General features: G+C 42.0%; 1 protein-coding gene across 1 annotated transcript in view; it reads right to left on the reverse strand.

Moving 5' to 3' along the window:
* Window positions 1-25,200, reverse strand: part of LOC126255514 (tyrosine-protein phosphatase non-receptor type 13-like) — a 245,893-nt gene that overhangs the window by 23,691 nt on the left and 197,002 nt on the right. The window contains exon 14 of the mRNA XM_049955401.1: window positions 17,939-18,468. Coding sequence (XP_049811358.1) covers window positions 17,960-18,468 — 509 coding nt within the window. The 3' untranslated portion in view covers window positions 17,939-17,959. The remainder of the gene's footprint in view (window positions 1-17,938; window positions 18,469-25,200) is intronic.

The following is a 25,200-nucleotide window of genomic DNA, read 5'->3' on the forward strand; positions in this document are numbered from 1 at the left end:
AAATAATAACTAATGTTGAAAGACGCTGTTAACAAAGTCTAACAAATTGCTATTAAAATATCCAAAGAACTTAATCAACATGAACATCAAACGTTTGAAAGAGCTTTAGAAAATAGACAAGATTTCTAGTGTAGAGGAAAAAGACTTCAGAAACAAATAAATCAATTTTAGTGGCAAAAAGTGAACTGAGCACTCAGACTGAGAAGGTTAGAAGTGAAAAAGATAGCTAAGTACAATCTATAAGTTAAAAAGTACAGAAGCTGAGCGAAAGAGAGGATAACACAGAATCCAGATTGCAAACTGAAAGTGATTGAAGTGGAATCAGGGCTCAGAGATGAAATTTATAATGTAGAAGCTAATTAGAAGGGTGAAATTAAAATTGTCAATAAGCAAAGCATTCATTATGTCAATACACTCCTGGAAATGGAAAAAAGAACACATTGACACCGGTGTGTCAGACCCACCATACTTGCTCCGGACACTGCGAGAGGGCTGTACAAGCAATGATCACACGCACGGCACAGCGGACACACCAGGAACCGCGGTGTTGGCCGTCGAATGGCGCTAGCTGCGCAGCATTTGTGCACCGCCGCCGTCAGTGTCAGCCAGTTTGCCGTGGCATACGGAGCTCCATCGCAGTCTTTAACACTGGTAGCATGCCGCGACAGCGTGGACGTGAACCGTATGTGCAGTTGACGGACTTTGAGCGAGGGCGTATAGTGGGCATGCGGGAGGCCGGGTGGACGTACCGCCGAATTGCTCAACACGTGGGGCGTGAGGTCTCCACAGTACATCGATGTTGTCGCCAGTGGTCGGCGGAAGGTGCACGTGCCCGTCGACCTGGGACCGGACCGCAGCGACGCACGGATGCACGCCAAGACCGTAGGATCCTACGCAGTGCCGTAGGGGACCGCACCGCCACTTCCCAGCAAATTAGGGACACTGTTGCTCCTGGGGTATCGGCGAGGACCATTCGCAACCGTCTCCATGAAGCTGGGCTACGGTCCCGCACACCGTTAGGCCGTCTTCCGCTCACGCCCCAACATCGTGCAGCCCGCCTCCAGTGGTGTCGCGACAGGCGTGAATGGAGGGACGAATGGAGACGTGTCGTCTTCAGCGATGAGAGTCGCTTCTGCCTTGGTGCCAATGATGGTCGTATGCGTGTTTGGCGCCGTGCAGGTGAGCGCCACAATCAGGACTGCATACGACCGAGGCACACAGGGCCAACACCCGGCATCATGGTGTGGGGAACGATCTCCTACACTGGCCGTACACCACTGGTGATCATCGAGGGGACACTGAATAGTGCACGGTACATCCAAACCGTCATCGAACCCATCGTTCTACCATTCCTAGACCGGCAAGGGAACTTGCTGTTCCAACAGGACAATGCATGTCCGCATGTATCCCGTGCCACCCAACGTGCTCTAGAAGGTGTAAGTCAACTACCCTGGCCAGCAAGATCTCCGGATCTGTCCCCCATTGAGCATGTTTGGGACTTGATGAAGCGTCGTCTCTCGCGGTCTGCACGTCCGGCACGAACGCTGGTCCAACTGAGGCGCCAGGTGGAAATGGCATGGCAAGACGTTCCACAGGACTACATCCAGCATCTCTACGATCGTCTCCATGGGAGAATAGCAGCCTGCATTGCTGCGAAAGGTGGATATACACTGTACTAGTGCCGACATTGTGCATGCTCTGTTGCCTGTGTCTATGTGCCTGTGGTTCTGTCAGTGTGATCATGTGATGTATCTGACCCCAGGAATGTGTCAATAAAGTTTCCCCTTCCTGGGACAATGAATTCATGGTGTTCTTATTTCAATTTCCAGGAGTGTATTTTGAATGATGAAATTGAAAGGGTAAAGAAAGAAATAACTGAAAAATGTGGCCAACGTAAAAATAATGTGCCAACTTTTCATGCACATTTTGTTCCTGTTCAAAAACAAGCACAGCAGTTTCAAGAAGAAGCTTACTCAAAAATTTTCTTCAATGCTTGGTATGACAACTTATCTAATATACCTGTCAAAAGTTTCCCTGGGGATGGAAACTCCCATTCTGTGGATTTTCTGCAACATTGTGAGATAACTTACTTTCTGAAATAAGTGAGGATATGAAAGTTAGGTTTGTAAGGAGATTTGTTGAGGGAGAAGCATTATCTTGGGCCAACCAACTCAACTGTCAAAATTCAACATTTTATGAGTCTGAGAAAGGATTTTTTGAAAAAGTCCTGTCAGAGGCAGAGCAGGCTAGAATTAAGAGGGAGTTTCTAAATGGTTGATGTTACAGGAGCAGAGTGATGGGCATAAAGGCTAGAACACAATCAGCAATAACAGCAATTTAGACCAAATGAGGGAAATAATGACTCAGACTTAGGATCTCTTTGTGGCCGTCCAATACATGAGTGTATATGTCGATTTTAATGTAGGCACCATTGATAAAGATGAGTGTTTATTTCAAAATTGTGATGTAGATAATGGTAGGGTAGTGGAAGCAGTTCAAATAAATAAAACTGCCACTGATGATTGATTTTGGAGGGAATTTTGGAAAGACATTTAGAAAACCAAAGTAGTAAAGAAACAGTAAGTGATGAGTTTTGTTTGGAGAATGGGGATTTATAAATGTTGTTCAGTCAAGAATTTGGGAGGGGGAGGAGGAGGTGAGTTAAGAGTAAGCAGGAATGCCAGAGTTGGGGAAAGAAAAATACTTAAACAGAAAGATGAGGGCATAGTAGACAATAAAGCAACAGATGTTTTTCTGGGGGGCGGGGTAATAGTTTAAATAAAGATGCTGAGAAGTTGAGAAATGAAGATGAAGAAGAAGTAGCAGTTTCTCATGTGAGTTCATATGAAGATATGTTGTTAGGAGAAGAAGAAAGTGAAGCCTCAGCTACTGTGGAGTTGTTAAGAGTCTATGGGGATTATCTTAAGTATATTCTGTTGGAAATGGCAAATTCTGCTCATGGTTGAGATAGCAGTGAGACTGAACATAATTTAAATACTGAAAAAAAAACTTACAACATGTAAAACTGGATGTTGCCACAAGGAAGATTGAAAAGTTAATAATCAAACAACTGTATGCAGAATGCTTGGAAAAGTGTCAGAATGTGCTTTATAAATATTTTAATGAAATATCACGTAATCTTGACTAAATTTTAATGACTGTAGTACGCTGAAAATACTAGTTGAGATGAAGAAGCACAATTCTGAAGCAAGCAGTATACTGATTGAAAGAATAACTGTTGTGAATAATAATAATAATAATAATAATAATAAAGGTATTGAATTTGATAATGCAGAATGAGACATGTTAGAAGAGCCTGTTGATAATGCAGCCTGTAAGGTAGTGTGAAATCCTTTTGCCAAGGTAAAGGTTGGAGCATACGAAGTAAGGTGCTTAATTGATTCAGGGAGTCAAATCTCAGGGCTCTCAGAAGTACACAGCAAAGAACTTAGACAGGAATCAAATTACATTAAGATGCCAGTAGTTGGCAAGAAAGTCAGAGAGCTACAAGTAGACAAAGTGAGCAAATTGAAAAGAAGCCTCATGTAATTCCTTGTCCAGACTTAACTTTGCATTGCCCTTTTGTTCATGCTGTGACCTCAGTGATTATGGGTTTGGAGCCCACCTATTTCAATTAAGAGTAGAGAAGGGTGAAATAAAACATTACACCATTTCATTTGCCAGTAGAATTTTGCTAAAACATTAGAGGAGGTAAGCAGTAACAGAGAAAGAATTGACTGCCACACACTGGCTTTTAATAAGTCAAGAATTACATAATAAGGCATAAGATCATAGCATATTCCGACCATAAGGCAGCAAGGTATCTGTAAAAAGGCAGACTGTACCACAATTAGTTAAAAAGGTGGTCACTTACTCACAATTCATCTCTTTTCACCCTCATTATGCAGTGTTCACTGCCAGCACATCCATCGGCATTTTCCCCTTCTCTGCTCCTCTCCATTCCACTCCTCGTTTTTCCCTTTCCTCTTCCTCCCCCACATCATCTGAGTGCCTGTCAGCACTCTCCTGCCTCCTCTAGTCTCTACATGTCTGCCAGGTGACACCAATTTCTCTTCCCTCACCCACACCCTGCTATCCCTCCCCCACACTCGTGACACTCCATATTGTTGCTCCTGTTCAATGCATTTCTATTGCAGTCTAGTGGGAGCAGCCGGAGCTATTTGTCATGTGTGTGTGTGTGTGTGTGTGTGTGTGTGTGTGTGTGTGTGTGTGTGTGTGTGTGTGTGAGAGAGAGAGAGAGAGAGAGAGAGAGAGAGAGAGAGAGAGAGAGGGGGGTGTGCTTGCTTGTGTGACTGTCTGGGCATTTCTCTTTTCTGAAGGAGGCTTTGGCCAAAAGCTTACATACAACAGTCTTTTCATTGTGCCTGTCTGCAACTCAACACATCACCTTTACAGTGATTACTAATCTGTCCTTTTCTAATATTGTTGATGTTCCAACCTAGACTTTCCATTATTAGACTGTAAAAATAAATAGCAAAACTTGTCACAGACAAACACAAAATATAATACAACATAAACCCATGGCTTTTCTTACCATTGATCTCTCTTATACACTCCCAAATTCAAGAGGTGGATCCAGATTTCATCTTAGTATGGTACACAGTAAATTCAAAAGAATTTTTACGTGTGAATTTTATTATGTCGGGGTTCCACACCATTTATCTAACACTTAAAAGTTGCTATAACAATTTAAGAACCACAGAGGGTGATGATGCTGTATATATCATGTCATACATGTGTTGTTATTTAAGAAATAAGTTACTACTTTTGCCAGTAACCTTATTTAACTGTTGCTTACAATGGGTAATAAAAAGCATAGTAATTTAAAAGTGGTCAGTCAATTGTATTAGCTGACACCACTATTGAAAAGAATGCTAAAAGACACTTCTATCAAGCAGACAAACAAAATTGTTAAACAATATTTAATGACATGTGTTACCATTTAATGTGAATGCACTTGCACAATAATGCGAGCTTATTGGTTTATGGACAAACTTTTGTTTTATATGTATTGTAAATGAACTGAATGTGCTCAAATGTTTATAAATTTCTTTACTTAAATATTGTCTTGATATATTAGTTTAGTGCATGACCTTCAACCAAGGAACACTGCTGGAGGCAAGACAGACACTTTTTGAGTGGTGCACTCAAGGGAGCTATTGTGACACTTTTACATTTGACCTCAAAGAAGGTAGATCTATCTGTGGTAATGTGTGTTGTTTTGTCATGTTGGTGACAGATTCTGGGCAGTGTAATTTAACTTTGAAACAGACTAACTTCTGCAAGGTCTGAATGTGCTCGAGTAGAGAAATTTAGCTTCTATGCATGCATTACAGAACTGAGACCAGACAGAGTATGAGTTTCTACTCATTATCTCTCATGTGTTAATGCACAGATCGTCAAGATGAACTCTGAGTTATTTTGAGCAGGCAAATATTTTTGTGTATTGTGATCACAAAATGGGCTATTTTCATGTTATGGATGACTGTTTAGCTTGGAGATTCTGTTACCATTCTCTTACTGCACTGAATGCAACTTTACTGCATTTGATAAGGTTATTTTCTGTGTGGAATATAATTGGTTATCATAGGACCACTTTCCATTTACTTGTGATCTACTTTTTTGAATATACTTTATTCAACAGAAAGCTCTGGTGTTTTTACACCAGCTACAGCTGTTAGAATAGAACCATTTTTATTAATTAGTCATTTAGCCTTCATTTAATATTTCTGTTTATTTTTATTAATCACAATTGTTGCCAATGTGCATACTATCTGACTGCATAATCACTATTAGAAGTTAGTTTTTGAAGTGAGTTAGTTGCTGGGTATGAAAACAAACATGTGCCTCATGACATCATCGAGCTATTCTTTCTTAAACAGATCCATAAATAGCCCAATTACTCATGGCACGAGCTACATCAGGTAAAGTCAGAATTGGTTTGCTCATATGGTATGTTGGTTAGAAAAGATACTACTCAACAGAATATCCATTAGGTAACATCTCAGCAATAAATATAGTGTGGCATCGTATAAGTTATAGCAACATGTACGAATAAGAATTGCAAGATGGGCTAGCCGTACTCAGCAGAAAACTGCAATATGCAGCGGTAATAGCCAGAGCAGGCAGAAAGTGTCACAACACCAGAGTAAGACTCTTTTTATGAGTTGCATGACTGGTTTTCAGTGTAACAAATGTGCACTGAGGTCATATAAATAGTGGCAGATTTTCAGATAAGGCATTTGGAGTTCAGCAGCACCACCACTGTCCCAGGGCCATGCGAGACGAGACGACTGGACATCATCAGCTGCAGCCACGGTTTGCATCCAGGTCAGTCCAGTGGCTTCCTGCACTGAATCTGCTTGCAAGGCATGACATCACAGTGCCGCTGTACCAGCTCTCTGATTCCTGCCAGGTGGCAGCAGATTGTGTCCCATGCATGGTAGTCTTCCTTCACATCTGTGGTGGAACCGCCATAGATAGTTTCTCTTGTTATACCGAGTTGATGCTGATGTTGGACCAGCAGGTACTCACAGTCTCACAAGCATTAGTGAATAGATGGATATTTTAGTTTAGAGTGCCAGAAACAATAATAACTGACAAATAAAAAATCTTAATGTCACACCTGATTAAGAAATTGTGTTGGTTGTTGAAGGTGAAGAAATTAAGGACCAGTCCACTTCATCCTTAGTCAAACAGAAGAAAGGAGCAAGTTCATCAGATGATTAGGAGGGTGCTTAGTTAATACATGAACACCCATCATAGATTGGGACACATATTTATCTTTTTTGGTGAGTGCGTATAATTCAAAAATGCACAATGGTACAGAGCTGTTGCCATTCAAGGTGGTGTGCAGTAAGAAAATGCTTTCACCAATCGATATTATTAAGGAAAAGGGAATGCAAAAGTGGAAAGTCAGTCTGGGAATTTGTGAGAAGGGTAAGAGAGGTTTGGAAGAAGGTTCGGCAAGCAAACACCAAAAAACTGGAAAGGCAAGAAGAGGCAGTGAAATATAAGGGGTTTCACTTCAGTACAAGATGGGCCAGTTTGTAATGTTGACAAGTCCACATACTGCAAATGGAAAGACAAAGAAGTTTTTGACATGGTACCAGGGCCTGTACCAAGAGACTGATGCCATGTCACCTGTTAGATTGAAGCTACGGTTGCAAGTGAGATCAACAACAGTATGTGTTGGGCATCTATGACTATTCAAATGTGCACCAGAAGCAATCCCATGGGAAATATTAATGGAATCAATGAATAAAGCAAGAGAGAAAGACTGGAAGAATGAACGTCAAGGGGTGGGGGGGGGGGGGGGCAGTTCCATATAACTCATACACCGTATCCATTAAGCTCAAGGAAGTAGTCAATATGTGTTGTTAGTGTTGCATGAAGGATGCTTGTTGGAGACAGCAGGCTCCTGATGGGAGGGAAGATGATGAAAATCCCTGCCTTCAGGTTGTGTGTACTGGTGGCAAACAAGCATACATTATTCAAGGGTTAAACTAGGAAACTCAGTGTTGGAATCTATCTTTTCCTTATTCAAGTGTTACATGGTGCACACCTATCCAGTGAGGCTAGAAACAATGAGAAAGTGTATACAAATTACATGGGATGGTGTGTTACTAACTGCGGAAGATCAGGATTGGCACGTGGCAATGACTGTGGGAGGGTTGCAGCAATGTCAGAGCAGGATGGTTACTACACATCCTACACGTGATATCCAGAAGTACTTGTGCAAAGCTTTATTCAGGGGCAAGACATGCTGAAAGGAGGTGATGGAACCTAAATCGTACTTCCAGTGAGCAGGCCTACATTGGGTGTATTCAGTGTACGACAACACGGCAGTGGTTGCAAGTTTCTTTGAGCAAGGGAAGTTCATGGAAGCCAGACTTATAGGGTCATGGGTGGAAAGTGATTACAGTGGAGAACTGATCCTAAGCAAGATCCAAGAGACCTGCCAACTTTTCATTTACTAGCTACAGTAACGGGAGCTACTCTGTTAAATATAGCACAGCCACAGCTGTATTTTCCAGATGAGCCCTGAGAGATGTTGCCTAAGCAACCTTATCTTTTTTAGCAATACCTAGGAACCAAGTCTAGTGCACTCACTATGTCACATGATAGCTGCACATGAGGGGCAAATCACTGAGGAGCAGTTAATGCAGCATGTGGAACAGTATCGAGATGGTGAACAACAAGTAGCTGTGACCTTGAGTGGCACAGTTCCTAGCGCCATGGTGACTCTGATTTTGCTCTGCACAGTTTTTGTTTATCTGTGATTATGAGCTACACACAAATCTGATATGTCGGTAATCCAGGCTCCAGTGGACCAGATGCCAATAGCAAAATATGTAGAGTAAATTTGTGGCTTGAAGAAGATAGGAGGTAGCTGTAAGATGTTAATATAGCAAATGTGCAGAGCTTGTGGGGGTGGGGTTGGGGTAGGAGGGTGGGGAGAGAGAGGGAGAGAGAGGGAGAGAGAGGGAGAGAGAGGGAGAGAGAGAGAGAGAGAGAGAGAGAGAGGTATATTGTCACTAGTCACTACCTAGTTTTAGTAGAATTAGTAATAACCTGTAAGAAGCCACACCGTGGCATTGCGTCAAGCTGCTCCTGGGAAGTAAACATAGTGTGGCATCATATGGGTCATAGCAACGTGTGCACAAAAGGATTGCGAGTCGGGCTAGCCGTAGTAAGCAGAAAACTGCACAGCACAGTGGGAATAGCCTAAGGAGCAGGCAGGACAGTGTCGCCACATGAGGACAAGACTCTTTTTTATGAGCTACACAGGTGGGTGCGGGGTTTTAGTACAACAAGTGTGCACACAGCCATATAAATAGAAGTGGATTTTGAAACAAGGGCATTCACAGTCCAGCAACAGCAGCAGCAGCAGCACCACCACCACCACCACCACCACCACCACGGCCATGCCAGATGATGAGACAACTGGGCATTGCCAGCTGCAGCCATGGATTTGAGACCGGGTTGGGCTAGCCGCCTCCTGCACTGAGTCTCCTTGTGGGACTTGGTGCCACAGTACTGCTGACCTGCTGCTCGCATCTACCAATGTCTGACTCCTGCAAGGGGAACAGTGGCTCATGCCCCAAGCTCATCTGTCTTCCTCCACCTTTGCGGTGGACATCACCAGGCCTGAGCTGCCTAAGAACAGGCAACCACCACTGCAGAATGCCATCACAGCACAATACAGAGCACACCTGATATCAAGGCCATGGCCCACTGTCAGGCCATTGGACATTGCTTTGCCTGAGGTTAGCATCACGGGATGCTGATAATGTTCCTTCTCACCAAGCCAGTAGCTGCCACTTGTGACCCTACACTGGCCTAGGTCACCGGAGAGTGGCATGTCTGCCTCACATTGCTAAGCATGTAACGTGTAACTGAAGCTAATAAACTATTGCTTCTAGGTCATCAGTGAATCTCCAGGGGCCCAACTGCCCGCCACTACCACGACTCACCCTACTGAGTGCCACTGGCACTTTTCAATGGTTAGGAAGCTGTAAGATTTGCCTCAGTGGCTTTGAGCCCTGTTGAACACATTTCCAAATTAGGGAGAATGCCATCCATCATTCTGCACTCACTTGCTGTTGCAAGCCTAGTCTCACACGTGCAGTTTGCAGATCATCTAAATTACACACCAACTTGGGAATTAATAAAGCCATTTTCCATATACCAATCAACATAAAATACTGTAAAGTCTTTCAAAATAACAATAGTGAACTGTTTTACAGATTTCAGTTTAGCATATGAAGTAATTTCAGAAATGTTTAAAATTACCTAAAAATCTAAAACTTGCAACTTCCTGTTACATTCAACATTCAGACACTTAAGTGATTTTTAAGCATATCAGATGATAAACTCAGTATGTAGTCAACAAAATAGTTAAACAATATTTTGTTTGTCAGCATACATTATGTAATGATGTCAGCTTAAAAAATTACTTTTTCATAGTGTCTGATATTTTTATTTTGGTCTGGTGCGCTATCTGAGTGAATGTGGGTATGAAAGCAGCATGCATGTGAGGTAGTAAACATTGAATTTGCAAATAAGTGTGAGTTAATGTGGGAATCTGACTGTACAGCCTTGATGTGAGTCAAATTTTACAATTAGCATGGAATACTGGATTAATATGTTTTATTTGCTTATTGGTGATTTTTTCTTATGTAATTTCATCTAACTTGATTTTTGAATGTGGATTGGTGCAAAGAAGGAGAGTATGTGATTATTTGAATTGAAATATCAATCTGATTGGTTACTATGTTGTACTGTCAATCATGGAAGAAGTCTTTCATGCACATTTTGGAATGTGGATTGGTAAAAAGAAGGGGAGTATGTGATTATTTGAATTGAAATATCAATCTGATTGGTTACTATGTTGTACTGTCAATCATAGAAGTCTTTCATGCACATTTTGGAATGTGGATTGGTACAAAGAAGGAGAGTATGTGATTATTTGAATTAAATTATGAATCTGATTGGTTACTATGTTGTACTGTCAATCATAGAAGAAGTCTTGCACGCACTTTGCATTCAAATTTCTTTCTTGAGTTGGGAGGAGCCAACGAACAACTCCTGTAACTATAAGTCTAAGCATTTTCGTAAAAACAAGTAACAGTGATTCTTTGGAGACTTTCCTTCAGATCATTAATTCCACGTGCATGCTATGAGCCATAACTGCAAACTTTCGAAGTCCAAAGGTAATGCTCTACATAGCATTTCAGTGACCATTCAAAACTAGTAAACACCATGTTTTTAAAAACTGTTTAAAAGTTCATGAAAAGTGAGGTTCTTTCTGTGTCAGGTCTGAGTTATTAAACTGGCTACTATGGATGTAAGTGTGAAAGGATTAGTAAAAACTGTGCTTATTTTTGTTCTTTCATTTCTGGAACAGTGTGCTTAGAGAGACTTGGCAGCAAATGTGTGTATACAAAGTGACAATACAGAACAGATAGTTTATTGCAAAAGCTTTTCTTCATTTAGTAGTTATGGCCAGATCTGGAAAAATTAACTAACTTCAGCAGTATAATACAGTTAAAACTCTTACATACATGCACCCTGTTGACACTTGTAGTGCAGCTCATTTTTTTTACAGCTTATCTTAGCTGAGGAACATTACACACTGCCAAAGGCAGGCTGTGCTTCTCAAGAACTCACTAAGTGAAATATTTTACATGTTAGTAGGAAGGTACAGCATTAACCGTGCATTGCGAAAGGAATATGTGGGAGTCTGACTGGGTCAGTTCTCAAGTCCAATTCCCTCCAGCCAGACTGAGATGCAACAATTATTTCCTAATATTAAAAATACACAAAAGTAACTAGCTTGGCTTACTCAATGTGGCAGGCTTAAAGGCCACAACCAAATTCATCTCAGTTCTAGAAGAGCAACATATCTGTCACCCAGGTCCTACCCTACTACTTAAAGAGATCCTAACAAACTCCTGAAGGGCCGCAAAGCTATTCCACACCGCCGAGCGGGATTAGCCGAACGGTCTAAGGCGCTGCAGCCATGGACTGTGTGGCTGGTCCCGGCAGAGGTTCGAGTCCTCCCTCGGGCATGGGTGTGTGTGTTTGTCCTTAGGTTAATTTAGGTTAAGTAGTGTGTAAGCTTAGGGACTGATGACCTTAGCAGTTAAGTCCCATAAGATTTCACACACATTTGAACATTTCTGAACTATTCCACACCCTTGTCCCCCAACTGGGAACTGATTAACCTCTTCCTATGCCAACATTTAACATACGCATGGGCACTCTGCTTTGAGCAACTGAGAAGTCTTTTAGAAATTGCTACACCACCCAACTTTGTCCTCACTTACAATGTGTTCACATATAATCATCAGACTACGAATAAATCAGGGATGGCTACAGGAACAATGATAGTCTCATCCTATGTCAATCTTTCCATGTGCATCCTGTAATGGGAACTCCCAGAAGCAGTCATCTTCCATTAAATCTGGCAATAGAGTTTGACATTCTACATGATTATTATATCTCTTATCTCCTTTTCTTATTTTTTTTTCTCTTCATCAACCACTACACAGAACTATAGCACCAGACTGATTGTCAAAATATGCTCACAGACAATATGGTGTATAACCTTTTTGCACTACTGATACTGGTCAACAACCACACATCATTCAAATACTGAGCCATCATGGTCTTGTAGCATGTCCCAATGAGTGTTTGCCTTCACAAAGATCAATGGTGGGCCCTGAGGGAGCAAGAGGAATCTTTTCCCTCCAGGTGTATATGTAACAGTATCAAAACTCACGCGGAAGGCAAGTCAAGAACAAACTAGTTTTAGTAAAGGAAGAACACCTATAGAATACCTTTCTGTCAGTGCTGCTGCTTTCTTGTGAGTATACGATATTTTTCTTATACTTTTAAATTGTTAGTTTAATGGGTGATACACATGACCAAAAAATAAATATTTTTAGTTCATGTTGTATTATAACTTAATAGTAATTTTCAAATAACTGCAAAGTTGAAATTTACAACAGAGGTATGAAAAAATGGGTTCTTTTTAGTGTTCTGGACCTCAATCAGTAAAAATAGAACCCTTCTGGATCACATTGTTGTCCATCTGTCTGTCTGTCCATTGTTAAAAACAATTTTTTTCAGGAATAGGTAGACATAAAACACTGGTATTTCTGTCACATATGAAGGTCTACACTCCCTTGGTGGTGTAAACATTGGAAGCTTCTAAGTCACAGCCATCTATGTCACAGATTTTGATACTCAAAAACTTGGTCATCAAAACCTATAGGATACATCCTGTCAATGTATAATCATGGAATTTCGCAAGAAGCAATGTTTGACAGTACAACCAAAGGAAAAAATCTGAAAAGTGTTAATTTGCAATTGTAACACATGAAAATACATTTTTGTCGTCTTTTACCAGACCATCCATCTGTTAAGATCACTTTTTCTCAGGAATGTGTATACACATCAAGTTGAAATTGATGTCACATACTGAGGTCCACGGTCAAAGACAACAGCCATTAGTGTCACATATTTTGATACTCAAAAACTCACTCATCAAAACCTGTAGGAAGGAAGGCCATACAGTACAGCAAAAGGAAAAAACCAGAAAATTGTTAATCTGTAATTATATCACACAAAAATAATTTTTTTAAATTATTTTTTATCAGATTGTCTGTCTGTCCATATGTTAAGACCACTTTTTCTCAGGAACGGGTTGACATTTCACATTGAAATTTATGTCACTTACTAAGGTCTGCAGTCCTTTTGTGATGTAATAAATATAAGCTTTTAAGCCAATTCAACTGAAAGATACGGCCATTTATCTCACATATTTCAATACTCGAAAACTCGCTCATCAGAATATATAGAGTACTTCTCATTGGTCTAGAATCACGGATTTTGGTAAGATGTAAGGAGTTGAAGTAAAGGAAAAAAATCAGAAACTTGTTAATTTGTAATCATATCATACAAAAAAATACACTCCTGGAAATTGAAATAAGAACACCGTGAATTCATTGTCCCAGGAAGGGGAAACTTTATTGACACATTCCTGGGGTCAGATACATCACATGATCACACTGACAGAACCACAGGCACATAGACACAGGCAACAGAGCATGCACAATGTCGGCACTAGTACAGTGTATATCCACCTTTCGCAGCAATGCAGGCTGCTATTCTCCCATGGAGACGATCGTAGAGATGCTGGATGTAGTCCTGTGGAACGGCTTGCCATGCCATTTCCACCTGGCGCCTCAGTTGGACCAGTGTTCGTGCTGGACGTGCAGACCGCGTGAGACGACACTTCATCCAGTCCCAAACATGCTCAATGGGGGACAGATCTGGAGATCGTGCTGGCCAGGGTAGTTGACTTACACCTTCTAGAGCACGTTGGGTGGCACGGGATACATGCGGACGTGCATTGTCCTGTTGGAACAGCAAGTTCCCTTGCCGGTCTAGGAATGGTAGAACGATGGGTTCGATGACAGTTTGGATGTACCGTGCACTATTCAGTGTCCCCTCGACGATCACCAGTGGTGTACGGCCAGTGTAGGAGATCGTTCCCCACACCATGATGCCGGGTGTTGGCCCTGTGTGCCTCGGTCGTATGCAGTCCTGATTGTGGCGCTCACCTGCACGGCGCCAAACATGCATATGACCATCATTGGCACCAAGGCAGAAGCGACTCTCATCGCTGAAGACGACACGTCTCCATTCGTCCCTCCATTCACGCCTGTCGCGACACCACTGGAGGCGGGCTGCACGATGTTGGGGCGTGAGCGGAAGACGGCCTAACGGTGTGCGGGACCGTAGCCCAGCTTCATGGAGACGGTTGCGAATGGTCCTCGCCGATACCCCAGCAGCAACAGTGTCCCTAATTTGCTGGGAAGTGGCGGTGCGGTCCCCTACGGCACTGCGTAGGATCCTACGGTCTTGGCGTGCATCCGTGCGTCGCTGCGGTCCGGTCCCAGGTCGACAGGCACGTGCACCTTCCGCCGACCACTGGCGACAACATCGATGTACTGTGGAGACCTCACGCCCCACGTGTTGAGCAATTCGGCGGTACGTCCACCCGGCCTCCCGCATGCCCACTATACGCCCTCGCTCAAAGTCCGTCAACTGCACATACGGTTCACGTCCACGCTGTCGCGGCATGCTACCAGTGTTAAAGACTGCGATGGAGCTCCGTATGCCACGGCAAACTGGCTGACACTGACGGCGGCAGTGCACAAATGCTGCGCAGCTAGCGCCATTCGACGGCCAACACCGCGGTTCCTGGTGTGTCCGCTGTGCCGTGCGTGTGATCATTGCTTGTACAGCCCTCTCGCAGTGTCCGGAGCAAGTATGGTGGGTCTGACACACCAGTGTCAATGTGTTCTTTTTTCCATTTCCAGGAGTGTATTTCTTTTCTCACTTGTCATCCAATGTCAAACTTGAAATTAATATATCCTTGGAGGTCTTGGAATCCCTGGCACCAGTATCTTGCCAGTACCAATGTCAATAGCAAGCAATAATTACTGGAATGGATGAACTGTCCACGTACTTATATTTGTACAGAACGCTCAGTGCATAAATAGTGCAAGTCCTACTTGCACCAGGCCAATATTATGCTATTGATTTCCGATTGCTGGAAAATAAAATTTAGGAAATAAGTTTTATGAGATATTTGCTTCAGAAATTATGCTCAGTGTTTCCTGCATTCATAGCTGCCACTGTGTCAACACACTTGTATAAATATGATGCAGCTTGCATATGTCAGCAGTATGATGCCAACACAATATACTGTATATTGAGATATTGTGTCCAAATAACTCAAACATCTGAAACTGCGGCAGTGGTGTGGTAATATTTGCGATAAACTACCTTTTTAAATGCTTAAAGGAAAAATCCTCAAAGCTAATGTAAAGGATCAAAATAACACTTACGAAAGCTTTTCTGTGTAGTTTAATAAAAGACACCCAAATACAAAATGCCAACAGAAGAAAATTTATTTTTATTTATGTGATTAGAAATATGAATTAAATATCTTACAAAGTTTATAAAATCTACTTTTATTGCTACGTATTAACTGAATCTTTGATTATAAGGCCTGCTGACCACCTCTCATTAGTGTCAATCAGAACAAATTTAAAACTGAGGTTATAGCAAATTTTATATTGTGGGCATCCACAGTTACAGAACAGCATCACAATGAGTAAATAAGTCCACTTCAGCTGTCATCACATCTCCATGGATACAGCTGCATGTAAACAAGAACGAAAATGAATAAAGATCCTGTTTCAGTTAAAATGTAATTGTACTATACATGAAGCCATGTAGGAAAAATGTTTATCCAAAACGATGAGCAGTAGATGAACCAACATTCTTTGTCCCATTGTGATAAAACTGTTTAACCTTCAGCTCAACTTGTCTAGGTGGTCAGTCACTGTGGACCTCATGTTGTCGCGATGATGAGCCTCAGCATTTCTACATAAGATTTTATGTTTTCTGTTCTCCTGTCCTGTTATTTAGATGATGGTCTATTCTCATTGTACCAATTTATCTAAACTTGACTTACTATACAATTATACAAGATCTGTTTCAAGATTTATTTACCTTGCCTGTGTGAACATAGCTTTCACCACCTACACGTATCATTTGTGCTATCTTTGACATCCATTTATACTTCTTCCACTTTTTCTGTTTCATGATGGTGTTCCCTCACTTCTGCTTTATTTTAAGTTGGACTACTGACTTCTTGACATTCAAACAGTTACATCACAATGGGACAAAAAGTGTTGGGTCATCTACTGCTTATTGTTTGGAATAAATTATAAATGTATTTTTTCTATATAACTTCATGTATAGTACAATTACATTTTAACCAAAACAGGATCTTTATTCATTTTTACTTGTTTACATACAGCTGTATCCATGAAGACATGGCTCTAATGTCATGAAACTAGCTGGATCAGAAAAAAGATTTATCATATAGCTAAAGTGTTCTTATTCATAATTGTGACATTATATGCTTATAAAATTTGTTAAAATGTGTTTGGAAACATATTTCTGAGTTAATAATAAAATCTACAAGTATAATGTGTAGGTTCATTTTTAATAACCTTTTTCTTCTTAAAATAAATAAATAAATAAAAAAGCAATAGAAATGGAAGTAGGGATATACTGACCCACAATTTTGATATTACTCAATGAAAGTTTATTGAGACAAAATAAATATCGTTTAGTTACAAGGATGAGACAGTAAATACACATTCCTGAAGGAAACATATACATGCAAGAAATAATAGAATGGAATATAAAATGTCTCACCAGTTCCGGATTCCATTGGGTAAATCAACCAGCAGGAAAAAGAAACACTGACAAACACAACATGTGCGAGCAGCGATGTCGAAAACGGACACTTGACGGATTCATGAAGTACCGCACAGTCAACAGTCACAACTAGACTGAGAGCAAGAACGTAACTGTAGGGTTTCACTTCTCATTGGGTTGGTAGTCGTGGTGGGAGGAAGTCCTACGCTCTCCCCTTGTTCCAGTGGACTTCAGAGGGGTACCCCACATTCATAATCCTCTTACTGCTTGACTCATACACAAGAGCACACTGATAAAAACCCAATTAAAAGAAAATACAAGACCCGCTAATGTACAACTTATTTACTTGTATATGTGAATTATGATGTTGAGTGTGATGTCTCTTAAATTAGAGATGTAATGAAAAGAGACTGTTTTATAGATTTTTAAACAGGAATGGGAGAACAAAACTAAAATCTGAGAGCTTTTCAATAACTGACAATCAATGAAAACTCTAATACTTGGTCAAAATTTTGTAATAAACAATACACTCCCAAAAAAGGTAGACTGACAAATAAACACAAAACTACAAAATAAACATAAATGAATAAGAGCTCAATGCACCCACAAACATTTATTTCAAAGTAAAGTATAAAATAATTGTTTTCTTGCTATTTTTGAGCATTTAGATAGCATAGATAAGTTAAAGATTGATGTGGCTTCATACCACATACTTTCAGATTCCAACAGTCTACTTAGTGGTCATCTAACTTAAAAACTGACTCCTGAATGAGGGTGTTCCACTAACTTTCACTTTCCCAATGTGTTTCATACATACTGCTAACTGTATTCAAAGGAAAAGCTGCTATCTACAATCTCACAAATGACACTCATGGTCATTCTCTCATAGGTTTTTATTTTCATGTGTGTCTAGGTGCCAACTCTCACACTAACAGTTTACTTTCAATGCTAAAAATCACACACACAGTAAATAAATCACACAAACAACCAGCCATGACTCACTTGAGACATTAGCTTATATATGAGACTTCATACATGTCAATAGGGCTTTATATTAAATAAAAAGGAAAGAGATAGAAAGATCAGAGACAGAATTATGGCTTACCAATTTACCAATTTCTTCACATTAAACTTGACTCCACCTTTCTTCGCTGGTACTCTTGGGTTGTGCAACACACCAAATGGGATATGCATCACTGTTTTCATTATCCATAGATGGTGATTTTAATTTAATAGTCATAGCAGGTTCAGAAATAAATGGCTGAAAATGCACTGGCTTGTAAGTGACAGTATCTTCTTGCACAGATAATTTATCATCACAGCATGGGTTGTTTTTAATATCAGATGAATGCACTCCAACATTGTATTTCCATTCACTCATATGCACATCTGCTTCACAAGAAATCACAGTCCGTTTCACATCTTCATTTACACTCTGGGACAGGGTATCGTTAAACTGGATTGTGGTGGGAGGTGCAATGCTGTTAGGCTCGTCAGAATTTCTCTCCTTTGATTTGCTCAGTGGCTGTGATAACAGAAGTTCTACCACACTGCTAGCTGTCAGGAGAATATGCAAAGCTTCCTCATACTTCATACTTATCAGACTTCGACCATCAACAGCCATTACCTGATCTCCTGCAACACATTCATATCAATTAGTATGTTATTTGCATCCAACAATGCTAGGAAAAGCACATACTATCTTAAGTCAACTGGGCTTTCAGCAGTCAACATACTTTTGAGAAATGCTAAGCTTTCAGCAGTGTCATCTCAGAATTCACTGCAGTGTTCCTGCATCAAGACAATGTATCTCCTTTTGTGTGCTTTTGTTAGCAAGGATGCAGTACATTGTCTGAAAGCTTAGCAGTTATTTAAATTGTGTTTATATGCCTACTAGTTCAGTTGTTATGTTGTTTCATGCAACAGTATATCCAGCAATTACAATGTACAATGTTTGTTTATGAAGGGATAACTTAAAAATAGAACTGTAATGACACAAGGAAAGAATAAAAAGTCAACTTACCCTGCAGTAGCAGACTCTCATAGAAAATGCAAAAAACCCACAACCTTTCCTAATATGTCATTTCATGGTCAAGGTAGAGACTGGAGCGTATAAAGGAAATGGAACTGCTTAAGAGATTTTACAGGCATGTCATACAAGACCAAGGGAGGTACAGCGGTCAAAATGGAATATAAATAACAATGATGTACTGGCAACAACTGGCCTGTAACATTATTACATTTTCAAAATGGAAGAAGTCAGTTCAGACACTAAAAACTATGCGTCACTAAAATTTTTTTGTTATAATTTTGGACACAAATGTAAAACTTGAAAGAAGTCAACACTACCATCTGATGATGTGCTCAGGGCCAAAACTAGTACTGGTACAATAAAATTTCAAGAAAAATTGTGGCTGGTTGCAGTACTTACTACAGTGTAATTTATGGAAAAAACTTTGGTGTTCTCCAACCATAGTCGATAAAATAATGTTTTTTGAGGTGATTACATTTTACATTCTGACAGAATCTTTGCATTTCCCCCTAATTCCATACTGAAGCAATTTATCCATAAGTAATTCGTGGCTGATAAGTTTGTAGGTGTCTGTGAAATCAAGGAATGTTCCTATGTATGCTTTCTGTCACTGACTGAACTATAAACTTCATTTAGAAATAAATATAGGACCCCATTTACTGGTCTCCTTTTCCAACAGCCAAACTGATGAGGGTTCACTGCTTCCCGCATCTGCTCCTCCAAACTGCACGAGACAAAAATGCTCCTCTAATGTTTGTTACAATTCAGTAACATCTTAGCATGGTTTTCTGCTAACTAAAATTTTTTCACTGACCTGTAACCTCTTTTCCTTTCCTAGTCCTTTCCCATTTACTTTGTTATTGTCATTATTGTAACTACTACTACCACTATTACTAATACTTCTCCATTATTTGCTTTCCCATGCTTATGTTTCATTATTTTCTTTTCCTTGATGGAATAACAACGTTGTGGAAACATCAGATTGCAATTCACCATATGGAGGAGGCACTGAGTCACAGAAAGGCGCAATGAAAAAGACTGCAAAAATATTAAGCTTTCAGACAAGGTCCTTCTACTGAAACATAAAAAACACACACATGGCCACTGTCTCCAAGTGCTGGAGCCAAAATGCAGCCATATCTGTGCCTGACGTGAACAGCAATCTGCTGCAGTGGGGTGGGGGTGGGGGAGATAGGAGGGTACAGGCGGGGTAAGAGCCTGTGCTGTCTGCGAGAGTGTGCAAGGATGTGGTAGGAACAGGATAGGGCTGCTAGGTGCAGTGTCATGGTGGCTTTGCTTGAGGGCAAGGGGAGGGAGAAGAAGTGAAGATGGAGAAAAGACAAGTTGGAGAGTTGGTGGAATAAAAGGAGTGAGTGGTCCTAGAGTGGAAGTAGGGATGGGCATAGGTGGGTGTAGGATACGGACTAGCAAATGGCGAGGCCAGGTGGATTACAAGAACAAAGGATACATTGTATCAAGAGTTTCCACATATGCGCTTCAGAAAAACTGATGTTGGTAGTAACAATCCAGATCGTGCAGGCTGTAAAGCAGTCATTAAAGTGAAGCACATGATGTTGGGCAACACGTTCAGCAACTGTGTGGTCCAGCTGTCTCTCAGTTACAGTTTAGTGCCTTTGCCTTTACAAATGTCTGCTTGTGTCTGTGTATGTGCGGATGAATATGTGTGTGTGTGTGTGCGAGTGTATACCTGTCCTTTTTTCCCCCTAAGGTAAGTCTTTCCGCTCCCGGGATTGGAATGACTCTGTACCCTCTCCCTTAAGACCCACATCACCCTCTCCCTCAAGACCCACATCCTTTCGTCTTTCCCTCTCCTTCCCTCTTTCCTGATGAAGCAACCGTTTGTTGCGAAAGCTTGAATTTCGTGTGTATGTTTGTGTTTGTTTGTTTGTGTTTCTATCGACCTGCCAGCACTTTCATTAGGTAAGTCACATCATCTTTGTTTTTTTAATACACTCCTGGAAATGGAAAAAAGAACACATTGACACCGGTGTGTCAGACCCACCATACTTGCTCCAGACACTGCGAGAGGGCTGTACAAGCAATGATCACACGCACGGCACAGCGGACACACCAGGAACCGCGGTGTTGGCCGTCGAATGGCGCTAGCTGCGCAGCATTTGTGCACCGCCGCCGTCAGTGTCAGCCAGTTTGCCGTGGCATACAGAGCTCCATCGCAGTCTTTAACACTGGTAGCATGCCGCGACAGCATGGACGTGAACCGTATGTGCAGTTGACGGACTTTGAGCGAGGGCGTATAGTGGGCATGCGGGAGGCCGGGTGGACGTACCGCCGAATTGCTCAACACGTGGGGCGTGAGGTCTCCACAGTACATCGATGTTGTCGCCAGTGGTCGGCGGAAGGTGCACGTGCCCGTCGACCTGGGACCGGACCGCAGCGACGCACGGATGCACGCCAAGACCGTAGGATCCTACGCAGTGCCGTAGGGGACCGCACCGCCACTTCCCAGCAAATTAGGGACACTGTTGCTCCTGGGGTATCGGCGAGGACCATTCGCAACCGTCTCCATGAAGCTGGGCTACGGTCCCGCACACCGTTAGGCCGTCTTCCGCTCACGCCCCAATATCGTGCAGCCCGCCTCCAGTGGTGTCGCGACAGGCGTGAATGGAGGGACGAATGGAGACGTGTCGTCTTCAGCGATGAGAGTCGCTTCTGCCTTGGTGCCAATGATGGTCGTATGCGTGTTTGGCGCCGTGCAGGTGAGCGCCACAATCAGGACTGCATACGACCGAGGCACACAGGGCCAACACCCGGCATCATGGTGTGGGGAGCGATCTCCTACACTGGCCGTACACCACTGGTGATCGTCGAGGGGACACTGAATAGTGCACGGTACATCCAAACCGTCATCGAACCCATCGTTCTACCATTCCTAGACCGGCAAGGGAACTTGCTGTTCCAACAGGACAATGCACGTCCGCATGTATCCCGTGCCACCCAACGTGCTCTAGAAGGTGTAAGTCAACTACCCTGGCCAGCAAGATCTCCGGATCTGTCCCCCATTGAGCATGTTTGGGACTTGATGAAGTGTCGTCTCTCGCGGTCTGCACGTCCGGCACGAACGCTGGTCCAACTGAGGCGCCAGGTGGAAATGGCATGGCAAGACGTTCCACAGGACTACATCCAGCATCTCTACGATCGTCTCCATGGGAGAATAGCAGCCTGCATTGCTGCGAAAGGTGGATATACACTGTACTAGTGCCGACATTGTGCATGCTCTGTTGCCTGTGTCTATGTGCCTGTGATTCTGTCAGTGTGATCATGTGATGTATCTGACCCCAGGAATGTGTCAATAAAGTTTCCCCTTCCTGGGACAATGAATTCATGGTGTTCTTATTTCAATTTCCAGGAGTATATATATATATATATATATATATATATATATATATATATATATATATATATATATATATATATATATATATATATATATATATATAAAAAAACAAAGATGATGTGACTTACCAAATGAAAGTGCTGGCAGGTCGACAGACACACAAACAAACACAAACATACACACAAAATTCAAGCTTTCGCAACAAATTGTTGCCTCATCAGGAAAGAGGGAAGGAGAGGGAAAGACGAAAGGATGTGGGTTTTAAGGGAGAGGGTAAGGAGTCATTCCAATCCTGGGAGCGGAAAGACTTACCTTAGGGGGAAAAAAGGACGGGTATACACTCGCACACACACACATATCCATCCACACATATACAGACACAAGCAGACATTGGTCTTTAAATATGTCTGCTTGTGTCTGTATATGTGTGGATGGATATGTGTGTGTGTGCGAGTGTATACCCGTCCTTTTTCCCCCTAATGTAAGTCTTTCCGCTCCCGGGATTGGAATGACTCCTTACCCTCTCCCTTAAAACCCACATCCTTTTGTCTTTCCCTCTCCTTCCCTCTTTCCTGATGAGGCAACAGTTTGTTGCAAAAGCTTGAATTTTGTGTGTATGTTTGTGTGTCTGTCGACCTGCCAGCACTTTCATTTGGTAAGTCACATCATCTTTGTTTTTTATATATATAGACACACACACACACACACACACACAAAGATGATGTGACTTACCAAACGAAAGTGCTGGCAGGTTGATAGACACACAAACAAACACAAACATACACACAAAATTCAAGCAGACATTTGTCTATGTATGGCGTGAAAGTAGATGATGTGACTTACCAAACGAAAGCGCTGGCAGGTTGATTAGACACACAAACAAACACAAACATACACGCAAAATTCAAGCAGACATTTGTCTATGTATGGCGTGAAAGTATGTCTGTGTATGTGTATGTGCGGATGGATATGTGTGTGTATGCAAGTGTATACATGTCCTTCTTTCCCCCCTAAGGTAAGTCTTTCCGCTCCCGGGATTGTAATGACTCCTTACCCTCTCCCTTAAAACCCACATCCCTTCGTCTTTCCCTCTCCTTCCCTCTTTCCTGATGAAGCAACCATCGGTTGCGAAAGCTTGAATTTTGTGTGTATGTTTGTGTGTCTATCAACCTGCCTGCACTTTCGTTTGGTGAGTCACATCATTTTTGTTTTTACATATATTTTTCCCACGTGGAATGTTTCCCTCTATATATATATACATATATATATGGAAATGAGATCCATCCTTCATGAAATCCTCCCCACTCCACCAAGAGTGTCTTTCCGCAGTCCACCTAACCTTCGTAACCTCTTAGTTCATCCCTATGAAATCCCCAAACCACCATCCCTACCCTCTGGCTCCTATCCTTGTAACCGCCTCCGGTGTAAAACCTGTCCCATGCACCCTCCCACCACCACCTACTCCAGTCCTGTAACCCGGAAGGTGTACACGATCAAAGGCAGAGCCACGTGTGAAAGCACCCACGTGATCTACCAACTGACCTGCCTGCACTGTGAAGCTTTCTATGTGGGAATGACCAGCTACAAACTGTCCATTCGCATGAATGGACACAGGCAGACAGTGTTTGTTGGTGATGAGGATCACCCTGTGGCTAAAAATGCCTTGGTGCATGGCCAGCACATCTTGGCACAGTGTTACACCGTCCGGGTTATCTGGATACTTCCCACTAACACCAACCTGTCAGAACTCCGGAGATGGGAACTTGCCCTTCAGTATATCCTCTCTTCTCGCTATCCGCCAGGCCTCAACCTCCGCTAATTTCAAGTGGCCGCCACTCATACCTCACCTGTCTGTCAACAACATCTTTGCCTCTGTACTTCCGCCTCGACTGACATCTCTGCCCAAACTCTTTGCCTTTACAAATGTCTGCTTGTGTCTGTGTATGTGCAGATGGATATGTGTGTGTGTGTGCGAGTGTATACCTGTCCCTTTTTTCCCCCTAAGGTAAGTCTTTCCGCTCCCGGGATTGGAATGACTCCTTACCCTCTCCCTTAAAACCCACATCCTTTCGTCTTTCCCTCGCCTGCCCTCTTTCCTGATGAAGCAACCGTTGGTTGCGAAGGCTTGAATTTTGTGTGTATGTTTGTGTTTGTTTGTGTGTCTATCAACCTGCCAGCACTTTTTTTTATATATATATATATATATATATATATATATATATATATATATATATATATATATATATAAAGAAACATTCCACATCGGAAAAATATATTAAAAACAAAGATTCCATGACTTACCAAACTGGAAAGCGCTAGTAGATAGATACAATAAAAAAACACGCAAACACACACACAAAATTTCCAGCTTTCGCAACCAACGGTTGCTTCGTCAGGAAAGAGGGAAGCAGAGGGAAAGACGAAAGGATGTGGGTTTTAAGGGAGAGGGTAAGCAGTCATTCCAATCCTGAGACCGGAAAGACTTACCTTAGGGGGGAAAAAGGACAGGTATACACTCGCACACACACACATATCCATCCACACATATACAGACACAAGCAGACATATTTAAAGGCAAAGAGTTTGGGCAGAGATGTCAGTCGAGGCGGAAGTGCAAAGGCAAAGATGTTGTTGAATGACAGGTGAGGTATGAGTGGCGGCAACTTGAAATTAGCGGAGGTTGAGGCCTGGTGGATAACGGGATCAACACCTTCAACCCATTACAAGCAGTCTCCCATCCTTCATCAAAGACACCAACCACTTTCTCAAATGCCTGGAATCCTTACCCAGTCTGTTACCCCCGGAAACCATCCTTGTAACCATTGATGCCACTTCCCTATACACAAATATCCCGCACGTCCAGGGCCTCGCTGCAATGGAGCACTTCCTTTCACGCCAATCACCTGCCACCCTACCCAAAACCTCTTTCCTCATTACTGACTCACAACTTCTTCACTTT

The sequence above is a fragment of the Schistocerca nitens genome, chromosome 1, assembly GCF_023898315.1.
Source record: "Schistocerca nitens isolate TAMUIC-IGC-003100 chromosome 1, iqSchNite1.1, whole genome shotgun sequence".
NCBI lineage: Eukaryota > Metazoa > Arthropoda > Insecta > Orthoptera > Acrididae > Schistocerca > Schistocerca nitens.